Source organism: Protobothrops mucrosquamatus, unplaced genomic scaffold (genome assembly GCF_001527695.2).
Source record: "Protobothrops mucrosquamatus isolate PMUCROS unplaced genomic scaffold, P.Mucros_1.0 scaffold9, whole genome shotgun sequence".
In the NCBI taxonomy this organism is placed as follows: Eukaryota; Metazoa; Chordata; class Lepidosauria; order Squamata; family Viperidae; genus Protobothrops; species Protobothrops mucrosquamatus.
The window spans coordinates 151287-169229 of NW_015386396.1; the positions used below are offsets into that span (position 1 = coordinate 151287).

At 35.9% G+C, this 17943-nt stretch overlaps 1 protein-coding gene across 1 annotated transcript in view; it reads left to right on the plus strand.

Annotated features, from left to right (window-relative positions):
• The window catches only part of GNA13 (G protein subunit alpha 13), a 31642-nt gene extending 13922 nt beyond the window's left edge, over positions 1 to 17720 (plus strand). The window contains exons 3-4 of the mRNA XM_015810366.2: positions 12355 to 12405; positions 13271 to 17720. Coding sequence (XP_015665852.1) covers positions 12355 to 12405; positions 13271 to 13843 — 624 coding nt within the window. The 3' untranslated portion in view covers positions 13844 to 17720. The remainder of the gene's footprint in view (positions 1 to 12354; positions 12406 to 13270) is intronic.
• The last annotated feature ends 223 nt before the right edge of the window (positions 17721 to 17943 follow it).

Here is a 17943-nt window from a genome sequence, read left to right on the forward strand (position 1 = left end):
TTGCCAAGTGTCCAAATCATGTTCATGTGACTGGGGATGCTGCGGTGGCCACAGTTTAGAAGACTAGTCGTCTTGAACTCTAGTCTTGTCCACTAGAACTCTCCTTGTTCATTGCCATTGTAACTTTGAACTGTCTAGTCCCACCTTAAGACACAAATTCAGTTGAATGATCTTGGACCAGTGACTCACTCTCAGCCACAGGAGGAATTCAATGGCAAACCATTTATGAAATCTTGCCAAGAAAACTGCAGGGATTTATCACCAAAAAACAATCTTGATTTGAAGGAACCTCCCCTCCCCTCCCCCCAAAAAATTATCTCACAAATAGCTATAGTACTTTAAACGTGCTTTTCTAATATTAATTTGGTCACTGTTCTAAAATAGCTTGGTCACTCATAACCTGGTCATCTCCTGAATGGACTATTCCAACAGGCTCTACATGGGACTGTCCTTGAAGCTTCAACTGGTGCAGAGTGCAGCCACACAAACCATACTGGGTGCCCAAAGAATGGCACATTCACTCTGTTGTTCGTGAACTTACACTGGGTGCCAATTTGCCTCCAGTCCATCTAAGGTGTTGATTATGGCCTACATGGCATGGGGCCAGGCTACCTGTGGAACCCGCTCGGCCTCATCACATCAGCCCAATCAGGCAGGGAAGATATGTTGCAGACCCCATCAGTCAAAGTATTCTGATTGGTGGAGTCTAGGAAGAGAGCTTCTGTGCCATTGCCCCTGCACTATGGAATATTCTCCCCCCCCTCCCCAGAGATAAGGTGGGCCCCAATTCTCTTGATCTTCTGAAAAGGGTTCAAAACATGGCTTTGCAGCATTGCATGGGGGCACAAAGGACAATACAGTCCTGGGATGGTTGGTACCATGAGAGTCTTCCCTCCATCTTTATTAACCAATTTTAACAAGGTTAAATTGTCTTCTTGGAAGTATTTTGTTTCTTTTGAAATTTTCATAATTTTATAATTTTAAAAATGTTAATCCTAAATTAACTTCAATATTTTAACTTTGATTTTATATACGTTTTATATGTGACATTGTACTATACACTGCACAAAGTCCCCTTTTGAGGGAAATGGGCAGTCTACAAATGCAAAATATAAATAAATATAAATATTTTGCTAATGTTCTGCTATAGTTATTTATAACTTCCTCTAATAGTTCTCTTTCTTCATATACTTTTTAATATCTTACCCCTCTGAAGTTCAGGGCTACTTTTTCCCTAGTCCAAAAGTGCAAGGTTCAGGGGGGGGGGAAAAACCCAAAATACATTTTCCCGTAGTGTTGGTTTTAATGAAGTATCTGTTTCTGTAATGGGTTGCTGATGTGAGTTGAGTATTCTGATCTTGCAAGATCTTACTTTATTTAAACATGCATTGATAAGGCAAACTCAGACTCAAAAACCATAATGGATTAATATAAAATAGATAGCTCATTAAAACATAGTAAACAATAAAATGACAGACAGAACTGAAAACCTCTACAATTTTATCCACTAGAACTCAATTCATTCTAACCCCAAAATCGGGGGGTGGGAGTCAGGACCATACTCCTAAAAGTGTGCAGGTTTGGGGTCCACCTTATGCCTGGGGCAGAATGATTCCAAAGGGCAGGGACTGACTCAGGAGCTATTCCAAGTAAAGCTGCCTTTTGCAATTGATGGATGGTGAATTTGGCAATGCCGATGGTGTTCAAGTGATGCTCCAGTTGTTTTGGGATTGCACCCAAGGCCCTATGACTATTGGTACTACCTTTGCTTGCTTTTGCCACAGTCGTTCAATTTCTATTTGTAGGTCTTTGTATTTTTTTTTATCTTCTCCAGTTCTTTCTCTTCTATTCTGCTGTCTCCAGGCACTGTCACATCCATTATTCAGACTTTTTTGTCTTTCTTAATGACAATTGTTAAGTCTGGGGTGTTATGTGGCAGGTGCCTGTCTGTTTGAACTCTAAAGTCCCAGATCAATTTAGCTTCTTCATTTTCTATGACTTTCTCTATTTTATGGTTCACCAGTTTTTGCTTGCAGGCAAATGATATTTCTTGCAGATTTTCCAGTCCACCATAGTTGCTACTTTGTCATGCTGTTGCTTTTAGTTAGTCTGTGCCATCTTCTTGTAGCAGCTTACCTATCTTTGGCTTCTTTGCATAGGCAACACTTACTGTCTGTTGCTGTCTTCTCAATTCTTAAGGTTGGTCTTGTACAGCCAGAATTAGTCCCTTGGTCTCTTTCTTCAACTTTCCTGCACTTAGCCATTGCCAGGTCTTATTATCTGCTTTCCCTGCTGTGCTGGCCATGTAGTGCTTTGTCTTCCCATGCTTTCATTCTATTCTTCATTTGGTCTTTCTTGTAGGCAACTTAGTCTCTCCTGTAGTCAGTAAGCCTTCCCAGTATACTAACTTCAGTGCATCTTTTTCATTGTCCTTCAGATATTCTTTCAAAGCCCTTCTTCAACTATCTGATGTACTTGCAGCATTCCATGCCCACCTATTTGCCTTGGTAGGTAGTCTGTCAATATTGCTGCAAGGATGGAGGGCATGATTCATTGTCATTATTTTTCTGGTCTTCTTATCCATTGCTTTTAGTTCTCTTGAGTCCAAGCCACTATTCCAGCTGTGTATCTAATGATTGGAATTGCCCAGATATTGATTGCTTTGATGGTATTCCTCCATTAAGTGGACTTTAAGATCTTCTTCATTCTCTTGATATATTCACCTCTAATCTTTTTCTTGACTTCAGCAGTAGTAGTATTAGTTATTATTATTATTATTATTGACTTCAGTTGTTTTTGTTGTTGTTGTTGTTGTTGTTGTTGTTATTATTATTATTATTATTATTATTATTATTATTATTATTATTATTAAAATGCTAGAATTTATTGTGATCTGTTAAAGAACTAATACCTCCTTTATACTTGTACTTAAGGAACCAGCGTTTGAATAACTGAACTAAAATATTTGGTTCAGCTTTCTTCATTTGCAGTTGAAGAGGAAAGCACATTATACAGCTTCTTTGAAAATAACATACTTGCTGAATATGAATTAGTTTGCATAACAGTGAGCATCTGTAGTTTACTCAAATCTCTCAACTGGAAAAAGGGGGGTAAATTGGGGCCTGTAGCTGAACTTGGCTCTGGATAGCACTGATGAATTCAACAAAAGAACAGATGTCCCACGATTATTCAGAAACGTTGGCTAAAGACCAACCAAGAGAATTTAGTGAAGACTTATTTTAATGTTCCAAAGATACAAGGAAAACTACTTTACAGACTTAATGTACAAAAATCCAAGCAATTTTCAGAACTAGAATTAAATAGAGAACATAATGCTGACTGGCTTTACACAACACAGAAGTGTAAATGGCAGTGTTATTCATGCCTGTTTTATTGAACAATTGGATCAGAACAAAGAAGACCTATTAAGAAAAAAGACAAAATTAGCTGATCAAATCAAAATCATCTGTTAGGGCACATATGTAAACTTTAGTTAGATATGATAAACAGAACTTAAAAACTATATGATAAAATGGATGCAAATTTTAAAGAAATACTTACAATATGACAATGGGAAGAATTATGGACCAAATCTATAAAATGTACATCGTTATAATTTAAAAGGAAAATTGATATAAAATGTTCTACAAAGTGCTACACAACTCCATTAATATTATCTAAGCTAAACATATCATATAGTAATAAGAGTTGGAAATGCCATAAAAAAGCAATTTGAAAGGTATTCATGTACAATGCAGAAAATTAGAATTTAAATTTAAAATGAAACCACAACTTCTTAAATTAGGTATAATCTCAGCAAAAATCAATAAGAAATATCATAATTTAATAAATATATGCTTACAGCAGTGAGAATAAATTTTGCTCAGTACTGGAAGAAAGATACAATTCCTAGAATATTTCATTGGGAACTTGGAAGATACGCAGTACAACAATTTGCTTCTTGTGCTATGGGGTCTGTGTCTTCCTAAATCTGGTGTTTCTGCTAGAGGCCTGGGTGTTTGAGGGTTCTGTGCAGTCTCTTAACTTCCTAGCACTGCACTCTTGTGGACAGAGAGCTCTGATGTTGTTCCTGGGATCAGTTGGAGCCATTCCAACCTTAGAGTCACAGACCTGAATGCTCTACTTTTCACATCCTCTCCAGTTCCTTTTTAGGCCTTGGTACTTCGCCAGCTTCTCATATTCCTTCCTGATGTTGCTGTCACTTGGCACTTGCTGTCTTCTGGTCCTTGCCTACTATCATAAAATCTGTTGGTTGGTCAGTACCTGCCTACCTGTAATGGAAGTCCCACAGGATCTTAGCCTTGTTATTCTCCATGACTCTCTGTGGAATCTCCCTTTGGACTATGGAAGGTCTAGCCCAGGGGTCCCCAACCCCTGGTCCGACATGCCAGCAACTGGTCCGCACAAACAAGCAAAGCCCGATCCGCGAGATGCAGGCAGCACACATAACCATGCCCCCTCTGGTCCGTGGAAAAACCTCTCTTCATGTAACCAGTCCCTGGCGCCCAAAAGGTTGGGGTCCTCTGGTCTAGTCCATACACTCTGCAGATATTCCTACATACTTTATAATACCAACTACTTGGTTGTATCATTTAAAGCATGCTGTTTCTGCCTGCGTTATATACCCAAACACTACATGTTGGACTGTCTCTGAGGCCTCTCTGCATAGTCTGCACCTTGGGTCCTATCTAGTATGGTAGGTCTCTGTTTCTGTGGATCTGGTGCATAATGCTTGTTGTTGTGCTGCTAGGATCAGTGCTTCAATGCTATTTTTTTAGCCTAGCCTTTCCAGTCAATGGTAGGTTTTCCCAATGTCAGCCATGTCAGCTGTCTATCGATGGCACATCCCATGCAGGGTCTTGACTTACATGGCACTTCTTTCAAGATCAGTACTATCCTTCCTTGTGTTGGCCAGTCTGGGGGGGAGACTACTGCTAGGTAGCTGGTTCATTTGTGCTACTAGGCATTCATGCGTTGCTGTTAGTTTCTTTAGCCAGTAGGTGTGAATCATGCCCGGGCCAGGTGCTGTGCAGCTCTTCATGTTCTTTATCCACTGTTGTCTACTACTGTGATGTTGACTGGTTTCTGTTCTGGAAGATAGCTGTTGTCTACTCTCATGTCCTGTAGCCACTTTGCACTGGTGTTATGTCTTCTCTTTCTTTCTTATGTTTTTCCAGCACTGTCAGTTAATGTGTTGCACTGCAATTGGGAGTACACCTCGAATGGTTATTTGGAAAACAGGACACTTACCTTCTTGGCCTCTTCTTCTCTAGTATATCTCCTTAGCCTGGTTAGCCTTTGTTTAGCAGTTTCAAGAGCTTCAGATGGAGTCAGGCCTTTGTATTTTTTTTTAGCAGCCTTGTGGAGGGTGCATGTGGTATTATGTATGCATGGGAAAGATCCTTCTTAAATTTGCTTAAATTTCTTTTGTGTGTGCTATGTCTGTGTGTAAACTAGAAATTTCAGCAAATGTAAGCAGGAAAAGTTCCCATACATACAATATATCATGTAGCATGGTAAATCATTTACAGTTGGGCTTCTAAGGGGGCTTAATGCCTATAATGTTGTAAATTAGCAGATGTACAAATGGGGAAAATAAGAAATCCAATGGTTCTTTTAGTTTTTGGATTTTTTGGTTTTCCTGTGAAGTTTATCTTTTTTTTTTACTAACATGTTAGTTATAGATAGAGATAAAGTAACTAATTTTTTGGTATTGCTCTTAACACATTAGACTCTAGCACTTAGTAATCAAGTTGAGACTAAAACCTTTATTGCAAATAAATAAATATAAATAAAACAAAACCTTGATGCAATCTGCAGCAGCTTCTTTTACCTGATGTATTCGATTTCGAATGGAAAAAAATCAAATAATTTAAGCTAGTAATTCTAACATTCTAAATTGTAATTACAGACAGTTCTTGGGTTACTGGAATTTCCATTGCTAAGCAATGCAGTTGTAGAGTGCAGTGCCACATGATTGCATTAGTTAGCGGTGGAAGTCCCAGTTGCCATAATAACCGTAGGACTGCACAGGGGTTTAAGCAAGGATCTTATATGACTGTGACAGGAAGAGGTGGGAGTCCCAGGCAGTTAGACTGGAGATGAGACCTATGGGCAACTGGCACTGCTGTTAGTGGGCTCTACTGAGCACAGGAGGGGGGGGTAGGTGCTATTGGCAGGCACTAAGAAGTGGGGACAGGGGGTATTATGGAGGGTGGCTGGTAACAGTAAGATTTACAGATGCCTGATACATAGCACCCTGGTTACAAAGAGTTTTGCTTTTTGACAAATGTATATTCTATGACTGACCAAGACCCCTTAGCAAACATTTTGTTAAAATGCTGTGACACTCCAACCCCCACTCTAAAAAAAATCCAAATATATGCACTGGCCAAAAATTACATATATTCCTGTTGTAATTTATATTTTGTCCTTTGTTTTTTTCATTCAATTGTCTGATTTTCAGAGACTGTGCAGTTTACTTGGCAAGGTTTTTCAGAAGCGGGCTAGAACACAAGGTCACCCAAACGTTGATAATGTGACAGTGGGAATGCTGTGGCGGTTGTATGAGGACCAATTATAAATCACTTTTGTCAATGCTTTTGTAACTTTGAATAGACACTAAATGGTTATAAGTCAAGAACTACCTGTAGATGGAGGGGCTGAAATAACTTTCCTCCTGCATCCTCCAAACTGCATTAAAGTATCTATTTAAAATGGTTGGACTCAGTATTGGCTTTTCTTTGTAAATGTAAGATTAGAATTCTGGAGGGTGAATTCAACAGTATGATTGCATTTATAGTTTTCTTGACAGGTTGCCAGCTTTATGAATGTCAGTTCTGCTGCATACAATATTTCTGATATATTCCTTTTTGGTGGTTTCACAGCTAGTCTTGCTCATTTATCTTTTCAAGGATGGGCATCTTGAGGGTCAGACCCAGAGTCCTGGGAAGTTGAAGTGCTTCTCTCTAATCAGTTCCCAAGCGCTTCCCTTCCTCCTCTCCCCCCCTCCCTCCCATTCACCTACTTCAAAGCAAATGTGGCCATATACAAATGTTGAAGCAAAAGTAATGCTTCCACATCCATCTACTGATTTCAGTAATGAACTTCAGTTTGAAGGACTTCTTTATCAGTCAAAACTTGAATCACTGCTGACAAATATTTACAGCAAGTTTCCATTTCAGGAATAATAGCAATATCATCTTTGTTCTCAGAAACATCCTACTAACTACAGTGAAAGGACCAGATCTTAAGAACATGGCAGAGCTGCTAGTGCGTCATTACTGCTATCTTTTTGTGCAGGTTTTGTGATTTATAAAGCATTATATTTCACTCAGCCCTTTTATGTCACTCAAAAATTATACTTGATGTATCCAACAAAGTTGTTTGTGATACATAAAATCTGGTATAATTAATTTTAAACAACAAAACAATTTGTTATTGATGTGTTTTGCTGCAAAAAAAGTAATACAGGTAATCATCGACTTATAACCACAATTGAGCCCAGAATTTATGTTGCTAAATGAGAAATTTGTTAAGTGAATTTTGTCCTATTTTCTAATGTTTCTTGCCACAGTTGTTAAGTGAATCACTGCAGTTGCTAAATTAGTAACACGGTTGTTAAGTGAATCTGGCTTCCTCAGTTGATTTTGTCAGAAGGTCACAAAAATGGTCACATGACCCCGGGACACTGGAACTGTCCTAAATATGAACCAGTTGTGAAACATCCAAATGTAAATCACATGACCATGGGGATACTGCAATGGTCATAAGTGTGAAAAATGGTCATGTCACTTTTTTCAGTGCTGTTGTAACTTTGAATAGTCACTAAATGATCTGTTGTAAGTTGAGGACTACCTGTATAATTTTATATTAAGGGTTTGTTTGGTGGCTTATCAGGCTGGCAGTTTGGTAATAGTAGAAAGGAGTATATAATAATAAGAGTAATATAGTAATATATAATAGCACCTGAACTCACTAAGTTAAGATTTTTAGGTATATGAACTGAAAGAGTTAATAGAACTTATGCAACTCAAGTTCTTCCAAAGGTGAGTTCTGTAAATCAAGCTGCTTCTGGACTAATGGTAATGAACCATCTACTAGATTGTAGCAATAATAAGACCAATGACAAACAAAAAAAGAAACACTGAAAGAACTTGAGACTAGTGGTTTACAGGATTACAAAAAAACCTTAAAAAAAAACCAGGGAAAACCATTCAAAACCCAGCTCTTATTGCATTGAGCATGCAGACAAAGAAACAGAAGTACAAGTGGTTGGAATGGTGCCAGACTGAATGGCAGGTTTGAAGAGTGTTAAATTTCAGCCTTTTTAATAGCAAGCAGTAATTTAAAATTCATGGTGCAAAACTACCTAACACTATTAATGGCCAATTCCAGATTCCAGTCTTAAGAGCATACTGTACTGTATGATAATTTGCAGAATGTAAACTGTTCAGCAAACATTTGTAAGCTATTCCCCCTTGCTGGCTATCATTTTTAGTCTTACTGTCGGAAAGCACAAAGTGTGGTTGGGATTTCACTGTCCTAATAGCCATTTGTTAACCATTTAAGTCAGGGGTCTTCAAACTTGGCCCTTTTATGACTTGTGGACTTCAACTCCCAGAATTCCTCAGCCAGCATGCCTGGCTGAGGAATTCTGGGAGTTGAAGTCCACAAGTCATAAAAGGGCCAAGTTTGTGAAGACCCCTAAGTTATGGTTACTGCTTTGTAAGTAATGTATCAGTCATCTCTGTGTGAAGCAGTGTTTTATCTGTTTATGTCTGGATTCACTGAGACTCTGGTACCTAATATTTTCTATTTTGCTGAATGACTGTTCAAAGCTGTCATTTATGAGACCGCACATTACTTCTAGTATATTTCACCCATCTTGACTTTTACCTACTGATTGCTGCTTTACCCACTACAGTAGCAATTTGTTTGTTTTAGAAAAGATGTCTTCCTGCTAGTTGATAACTAAAACATAGTACTGCAAATAATTGCAAGTTAATAGTTGCAAATCTTATGTGATTCAATATTAACCCTCCCAGAGAAAAAAATATTTTGTCATTGTTCTGCTGACGCTTGAGGTGGGTGCAGATAACACTACAAGTGGTCCTCGACTTGCAACCATTTGTTTGGTGACCATCCAAAGTTACAACAGCACTGAAAAAAGTGACTTAGGACCATTTTTCACACTCATACCTTTGCAGCATCCCCGTGGTCCCATGATCAGAATTCAGATGCTTGGCAACTGGTTTATATTTATGAAAATTGCAGCATCCTGGGGTCATGCAATCAGCTTTTGCGACCTTCTGACAAAGTCAGAGGGGAAGCCAGATTCATTTAACAACCGTTATTAACTCAACAGCTGCAGTGATTCACTTAACAACTGTAGCAAGAAAGGGTGTAAAATGGGGCAAAACTCACACCTGTTTTGCTTTGCAACAGAAATTTTGACCTTAATTGTCATAAGTTGAGAATCTTGTATATTTAGCTCAAAAAGAGCTAAATATCCTGGGTCTGTTATTAGGGACTGCTTCAATAATGGAGGTGGCTTCTTGTGCATCCTGAATGCCATCACTGTGATTTTTCAATTATAAATCATGCAAAGGCAATTATCCTCCCAGTGTTAGTTCTTATATTCAGACTGGTTCCAGGAAACCATGAACCCAACAGACAAGTCAATATTTTCTCTTTTTTCTGAGCGAGCCATCATCTTTACCAGCAGCAGCTTTTCTTCTCATGGTATGAACTAGTGCTGCTTCTGGAACTCAGTAATGTGAAGGCTGCATCCTCCTGTTCCACCTTGATGAATATATTTCTGCTGCCCATCCTCCCCTTGCATTCTCCTCTATTGCTTTCAATCTTGATTTGTAGTACTGGAATGTTTTTAATAAAGAGAGAGTGGATGTTAACTAAAATTTAGTAGTAACGCTTCCTTTCAAATGGATACTTATGTATCTTGCAAAATACTAATATATATTATTTGCATGAAGGTATATATATATTTAATTAATATAAAAGGTTAGGGTTAACCTGAGCCTTATACTATTAACTTATTAATTAGAAGTGCATAATATTATTCTATAGAGAATTGGTTGTGTGGGGGAAGAAGGATATCTTTTTAGACAAGTTTACCAGTGTATCTGTTTCCAAAATCAGTGTCTGTAATATCTATCTTCTGTCCCAATCCCTGTACACCATGTCCTCATTTAGTATCTACAGTTCATTTCTTAAATCTGAAATGGTTGCTAAGTGAATATGAGAGAGGGGGGGGGGAGAAAGAGAGAGATGGTGCAAATATCACTGGTTTTACTGCCTCATTTAGATAAAGTTCTCTTGTACAACTATGCCAGTGTTACTTTCACTCCAATATAAAATTTGGTTGTGTGTACATTGATTGGAAAGTGATTTTTTAAAAAGAGCATTTTATTTGGAAACAGGGCAACAGCTAAACAAGTGTTTATGTAATATTTCTCAACTTTAACCATGTAATTTTTGCTATTTTTCTCACTTCCTCCTCCATTCAATGGCTCCAGTCAATGATAAGGCAGTTAGAAGTTGTGATTGCTGCTTTATTGATTAATATAAGTGTATATGGAGGATTGGGGGGGGGGGCATAGTAGGCTGAGAGAATCGTTGAAAGAATAACAAAAATCTGTTTTGTTTTGTTTAGATTTGAAATGGCAGTTTTGAATTTGAAACAATATTTTGGATGATGATGATAATGGCAACAATGATAGGGCAGCATACACAGAATTATTTCGTCCAGGATTTCTCCACTTAAAACTTTTGTGAGATAGATTGGGTCAGAGATACTGACTGGCCCAATATCAATGAAGCTTCTATGTTTGAGAGAGGTTTTAAACTTACCAGTATATCATATTGCCCCTCCATGTATTAAAATAGGAATTTGTATATATCTTATCTTATATAAAGTCACCAAAAGTCAGACACGACAATAGTTAAAAGGACAATATATATCTTATCAAGTTTCTACTTATGCTATCGATTAAAAGATACCAGCATTTTTGGATGTATGCTAATATTAAACACGGCGATAGTCCCCTCATCATTTCATCACTCTGTAGCAGATCTAAAAGTAACTGTTGTAGAAAAGTGGGACTTTAACAGCACCATCAAGTGACAAATTGTTAAATTCACATATATTAAAAGGTTTCAGGCAATCTTAGAAGGTCTCAACAACTACAATGGTTATTTTTAAAACATGTAACTGTTAATTGATAAGATACTTGTAATCTGCCTCACATGTAACTTGTCTATGTAGCCAATTTGTCTCTCTTCCTTTCTCCCCGCCTGCCTCCCCCCAATTTACATCTTACATCAATCTACCCACTCTGTGCATCTGATCAAATAAGCTGCAGCTTACAAAAATGTATTACTTTTAATGATCTGCATTAGTGAGAGAAGATGCTAGCAGATTCCTGATTTTTGCAATCATAGACAACATAGACTACTTCTCTTAAAATATCACATGCTAAGAGCATAATATAAAAAAGATCTCACTAGATGATGCACAATAAACTGCACAATGTAAGCGATTCTGTTGTCTTCAGAAACAAAGGTACTACCCTTTTAAATATAAATGTCCTAGACTTAGAGTGAATGAGTAGGAGGAACCATTTTGTAATTTGTTCAGAAAGCAAGATGTTTTGGGGAACTACTGAGAGCAATTATGTAGAAATCTGACCCACCCCCCCATTAAGTAATTTTCCTTATTTACCTTTCTTTAAATAGTTTTTTTTCAAACTGGTGGTAATTTACATACTCTGGTCCAGTATACATTGGCCATAGCCCAAGTATCAAGGATAGATGCTTGTAACCTTTGAAATAAATGTTTATGGAGATTCTCAGTCATCTAGGTCATGGTTGCCCCAAAGGTGCTTTTTCACAAGGCAACTGGATTTTCTTTTTTTTCTCTTTAAAGACGTTTCGCTTCTCATCCAAGAAGCTTCTCCAGCTCTCTCAACCAGAGAGAGTAAAGGCTAAGAGAAGGCTATTCCATCCCCCATCATCCAGTCAGAGCTGAAGAAGCTTCTTGGATGAGAAGCAAAACATCTTCAAAGAGAAAAAAGAAAGTCCAGTTGCCTTGTGAAAAAGCACCTTATTTCAAAATAAATGTATTTAACTGCATAATTCATCAAAACAATGGTTGTAGTGTGTGCCAAGACTAAAATCCTCAGTATATTTTACAGATGAATATTTAACATTTAGCTGCAACTTTCATGCACAAAAACCTTAGTTCATATCAAATTGTTCTTTAAAAGCCTATTTCAAAACATAATTAATAATTGTGTTTATCCTTCACTTTAGGGGGAATCTATAAAATATTTTCTGGACAATTTGGATAAACTTGGAGACCCAGTAAGTTTTATTTCTAAATTTGATATTTGTATTACTATGAAATGCTAGAAGTTTTCTCTTATTTTTAGCTTCAGATAATGTCAATAACAAGATGTAACATCATTTCTGAACTATAACTACATTTAATTAATATTTGTAGACCCTATGATGTTCTAAAATCCAGTGTCAAATATTGATATTGTGTACTAATACTGTCTGTTTGCTGATTGTTCTAAAGGCACTTGAACTATAATTCTTGACCCACCTCTCATAGTTTAGTGGAAACCCATCCATCTACTTCCTAAGAGTTACTAACTTAGGAATTTAAAAAGACTATTAACTGGTTAATGGTCTCATTTTAGCTAGTATCCAGTTAGATCCAATACCTGGGTACATTACACATGCTCTTAGAAAATTACATGTTCATCAGTTATCAATGGCAGAAAGGTCTAAAGCATGGAAATGAGAGATCCAATATGTTCTATATCATTATTTAGCATGTAAAAATGCTATTTGTTTATGTATGCAATGTTTTTCTCATAAAAATACCTTATTAAAAGTATTATGTTAAGGTGACACAGTTGAAATAGATTACTCATTTTTCAAGGAACAATTAAAATTTTGCTTTCATGGACTTTAATGTTACGCATTGCTTTACATTCTTATATTACTTGGTACCAACACTTGCCTCAATAAAGCAGGAATCTAAAATAAGGAATTTCACTCTTAGTTTGCTTAAAAGCTTACTCTTATCATTTTAACTTTTGATATTGCATTTGATATAATCATTCTGTGGTTTCTTAAAATGTAATATTTTTTTCAACTGTAAGATTATTTATTTTATTTTTCAGTAGTTGTATTAACAATTCAGATTATTTCCCCCCAGGATTATCTTCCCTCCCAGCAAGATATTCTGCTAGCACGAAGACCTACAAAAGGAATACACGAGTACGATTTTGAAATTAAAAATGTTCCCTTCAAGATGGTTGATGTAGGTGGCCAGAGGTCAGAAAGAAAACGTTGGTTTGAGTGCTTTGATAGTGTCACTTCAATACTATTCCTGGTTTCATCAAGTGAATTTGATCAGGTACTTATGGAAGACCGGCTAACAAATCGCCTTACAGAATCTTTGAACATTTTTGAAACTATAGTCAACAATCGGGTTTTCAGCAATGTATCCATCATTCTCTTCCTAAACAAGACAGACTTGCTTGAGGAAAAAGTGCAAAAAGTGAGTATCAAAGACTATTTCCCAGATTTTGAGGGGGATCCTCACAACTTAACAGATGTCCAAAAATTCCTGGTGGATTGTTTTCGTACCAAACGCCGGGACCAGCAACAGAAGCCCTTATACCACCATTTCACCACTGCTATTAATACAGAAAATATTCGTCTGGTATTCCGTGATGTCAAAGATACCATCCTTCACGACAACCTCAAGCAGCTCATGCTACAGTGATGTTGAAAAGACTGATTTGTGTTAATAGTTTACAGCAGGAGTTTAAAAAGTAAACCTGGTCTTGTCAGACCTCATGATGTGTGGGTAAAAGCTGCTGCTGTTCTTATTGCCAATTTCTCTTAAAATCAAAATCTTTTCCTGTTCATTATCTTGAATCAGTTTTAACTTTTAAGACTTTTTTTTAAAGCTAACTCCAGGTTTTAAATTATTCTGTCTTTTTCAACTATAAAGCCTGAACTATTAACTTGTAGATATGTGCTTGAAAGAAATTATTTGGAAACATGCAAAGTTCTTTGAACTGGTTGGAATTTAAAAGAGCTATTGAAGAGTTTTCCTGACTTAGACAACTACCACCAATTGTTATATATGGTAAATGGCTTTGCTTTGTCAAATAATTAACCTATATTTCAAGTTTACAAATGCACTTCTGCTTCCATGCCAATAGAGAGTGCTTTTAGATGGTACCAGAAAAAAAAATTGCCACTGAGTATTTCAGTCAAAATGAATCATGCATAGGAATTCTTGGTCTTGATTAGTTTTTGCTAGATCATACAGTTTGACAGAACCCCATGATTTTACAATTTGGGCCTCAGCTAACTTAAACCAAAAAGCTGCTTCCTGCAGCTTTGAGAGTCCTTCTCAGTTGTCATAAATAAGCCATTGTCTGAAAACACTCCTTTTTTTCATTTACTAAGATATTGTGAATTGGATAATGGTGGAAGCTAAGCACAAGATTTATTTTTCCCAAACATAATTCAATTTATAGATGTCAAAAGGCTAACACACTCGGTATATACAGCTGTAGGTGACACAGTAGTGGCCATTATATTAGCCAAAAAACCCCCCCTAAAACTGAATTAAAATGTAAAGCAGCTAAATGATATCAGACAAATGACACATTAAAAAGGGTAAAATTAAAAAAATATTTCACCTTCTGGCTCAGTTACACATTTTGAAGACAAATTTGCAATGAAATATTCTGTAAAAATAATAGCTTCGTTGATGCTTTGGTATTGGTCAAAAGCCAGTGTCACCTGTAATTCTGAATATCTTTAATTATACATTTTATCCTAGGTTTTACCATATTGAGCTTTAAAGAGTATATTTATAAAAGGGATTGACACTTGGGTTCTAATGTCTAATGCAATAAAATATATTTACTTTGCTTAAGAACAAAAACAATTAGCAAATTTCCCTCTTTTGTTTCATTTGTTACACAGGCCAAACTTAGTCGTTGTTCTAAAAGAAACCCAACTATTCTGTAGTTTTTGTAAAAGGAAATCAATGTTTTTATATTTTTGAAAAACAATACATTTTTGCCATTCATTAGACTAGGATAATTAAGTTTGTGTGCCAATTAAATGCTTTAACAGTAATTGGCCTAGTCCAGTACCAGTAAATGGTTAATTGATGCAGTATCTTATAATCTAAAGTGCCTCTTGGGTTTTTTTAAACTAATAGTGGCCTTACAATGAATACCAGTTTAACTGGTTGGAGGAAAAAGGGCTTCAAAATCATAACAGACAACTGAGTGCAAATAAATGATCTTCGCATTTTTGCTAAAGAGTGCAAAGCCAATATAATCAGGACCTTCAAAATTCTAGGGTGAAACAAAATGAGATGAGGGAATGTCATTTTTTTCCATACTGGCATTATTTTAGAATACCACCAACACTGTTAAAAAGAGGGAAATGAATGGTTTTTTGTAAGACCTTTTAAATATAGACTTTTTAAATTACTATCTTGCAATTAAAACCATCAGAAGTTGGTAAATAAAACTATACATACAAAAATGAAAGATCAATTTTATAACTCTACTGACAGAGTACTGCTTAGAGTATCAATTTTCCTTTGTATTCCAGAAAAATGACTCTTAGAGGACAGTGAAGAAATTTGTTAAGATAATGTTTTATTCTGGAAATAAAAATAAGCAACTGTGGAACACATTAACATAAGCAATCATTATAAATCTCAATATATTTCATGCATATGGGCGTACATGTATTTTAAGTAGCTGTAAGGGACTACAATTTTAATGATAGGAAAGGGTGGTTTTCTCTTCTTACGCAGATCTGCTTCTCTCCCCATCAGTCAAATGGACAGATTTTGAGAGTGGCAGAATTGGTAGGAAAAATAATCCAGAGACAAAGAGTTAGTTAAATAGTTCTTTTCCCAGGCATTTCTCCCCTCAATTTATTATGGACTTTTTTTGATTTTTTTAAAAAGAATTATTGGAAGGATAAACTGTGTTGTGCCAATTTTGGATAAGTGAAATGCTGTATCAAAACCTTTGGTGAGAGATTGAGTCAAGGTTGCAACAGTTAAATCACCAGCTGGCAAACCTGAGGATCCCTTTAGTTCATTGCTGTTTTTTCTTTTTCTTCTTGTCCTATTACTATCATGGGTTCATGGGCTTTAAACATTGTTGGGTACAGACTTTAATGTCCCCTATTGGGTATCTGGTATTTTTTTTATTTCATTCTTAATGTGTTCTGTAGTCTAAAATAAAACAAGTTAAAACATTCTTGCTAACAAGAGTGGCTTACTTTTCTCAAGTACAACTCTTTGTTGCCAGAGGCCTTCATAGAAACATTTTTTTACAAACATTTTTTAAAATTCTTTTTATTTGGTGTTATAGTTTTTCAAATTCATGAGGACTTTTTAAAAAGTATCTACTTTAGACTTCAAAACAACTGACTTTTTTGTATTTTAGATTTTCATAAAATTTACTATTTTAAAATCTAAAGTAGAGGTATTTAAGTTCTTACATACTTAATTTCCTTAAACTTTAACCAGGTCATTTTTTAAATAAACATCGTATTTAGCCTTGTGCCTTATTTTGCAGAAACTCAATACAGTGAACCATTCCTCAAGGCTTGGGAAACCCTCTATTTTCTCACTGTGGAATAGGTGAAAATACAGGATAGAATGGAGCTTTGCCTCATTCCCAATTTCTTGTACTGATAATGCCAAAGAATAGTTTGAATATAACTTTTGACAAAAGAAAGACATTGGAAGGATCATCCTGATGCTCTGTGACCATCGTCTGGCAGATGCTTTTCTCTCAACTTAAATTTGGCTCAGTTTTGAACAGAACTGGACATTGTATTTCTACAAATGTTGCTGAACTGCAACTGCAGTTATCCTTCCTAACTGGTTATGTTAGCTTGCATTGCTAAAAACTAATGTTCAGCATCAAACAACCATATATTGTTTGGCCCTATTTTAAAGAATAAATTTAAATCGAGATAACAATAACAAAGTTCTTCTTAAGCTGTTGGTTAGATTTTGTGTGTATTATGGTCATCTGTTCAAAAAGCAATTAAGAACTTCCGATTGATGGTACCACAACTTAGTCTTATTTTAAAATCAGGTTAAAATATACAGCACTGCAATAGTGTCCTTGGCAGTTTTGTTTATCTTATACTTGAAAGCAGACAATTGCCAATTATTTAAAACTGCTTTCACTTTCTTCAACAGCAGCAACAAGTTATGTGCTATAAAGTTGTTTGTGAAACATTTTGTAATGACCCCACAGAATCTTTAATGAAACCATGATTTGTATTACTTTTGTATAAATGAGGGATATGTTTTATGACTATAGTTTTGAAATATAAGTATCTTCTGTAACTTTCTAGGGAAGAAGAGAATCTACTACTTTGTAAATTTGCCCCATCCCTTTTTGTCCATGGTTGGCAATAAATTATTTCTAAAGAAAGTCTTCAAATGTATCATTTAAAATGGTTTGATTACTAAAAGATGAAAGCTTCATTTAGTTGTACATTGTTCTCTGTACATAATTTGCAAGTGTTCAAGCCATTAATATTGCCTTGTGTAAAGTAAATTACTGACAGTAAATAAACAATATACATCCTCATGAAGCCTGTATTTTTGTACTTTAGAAGTGTTTTTAATTAGTTTTCAGTACAATCATTTTTGACCACCTAGATTTAAATAAACTTTAATTAAGCTATCCACTAAATTTGATTTGTTTTGTGGTATGCTCTAGTGCTTTTGCAAAGATTAAGGAATCAACTTTGCATAATTCACAAGCTAAAAACACTTTAGGTGTAAATGTATAGAAACATTAACTGAAAGAA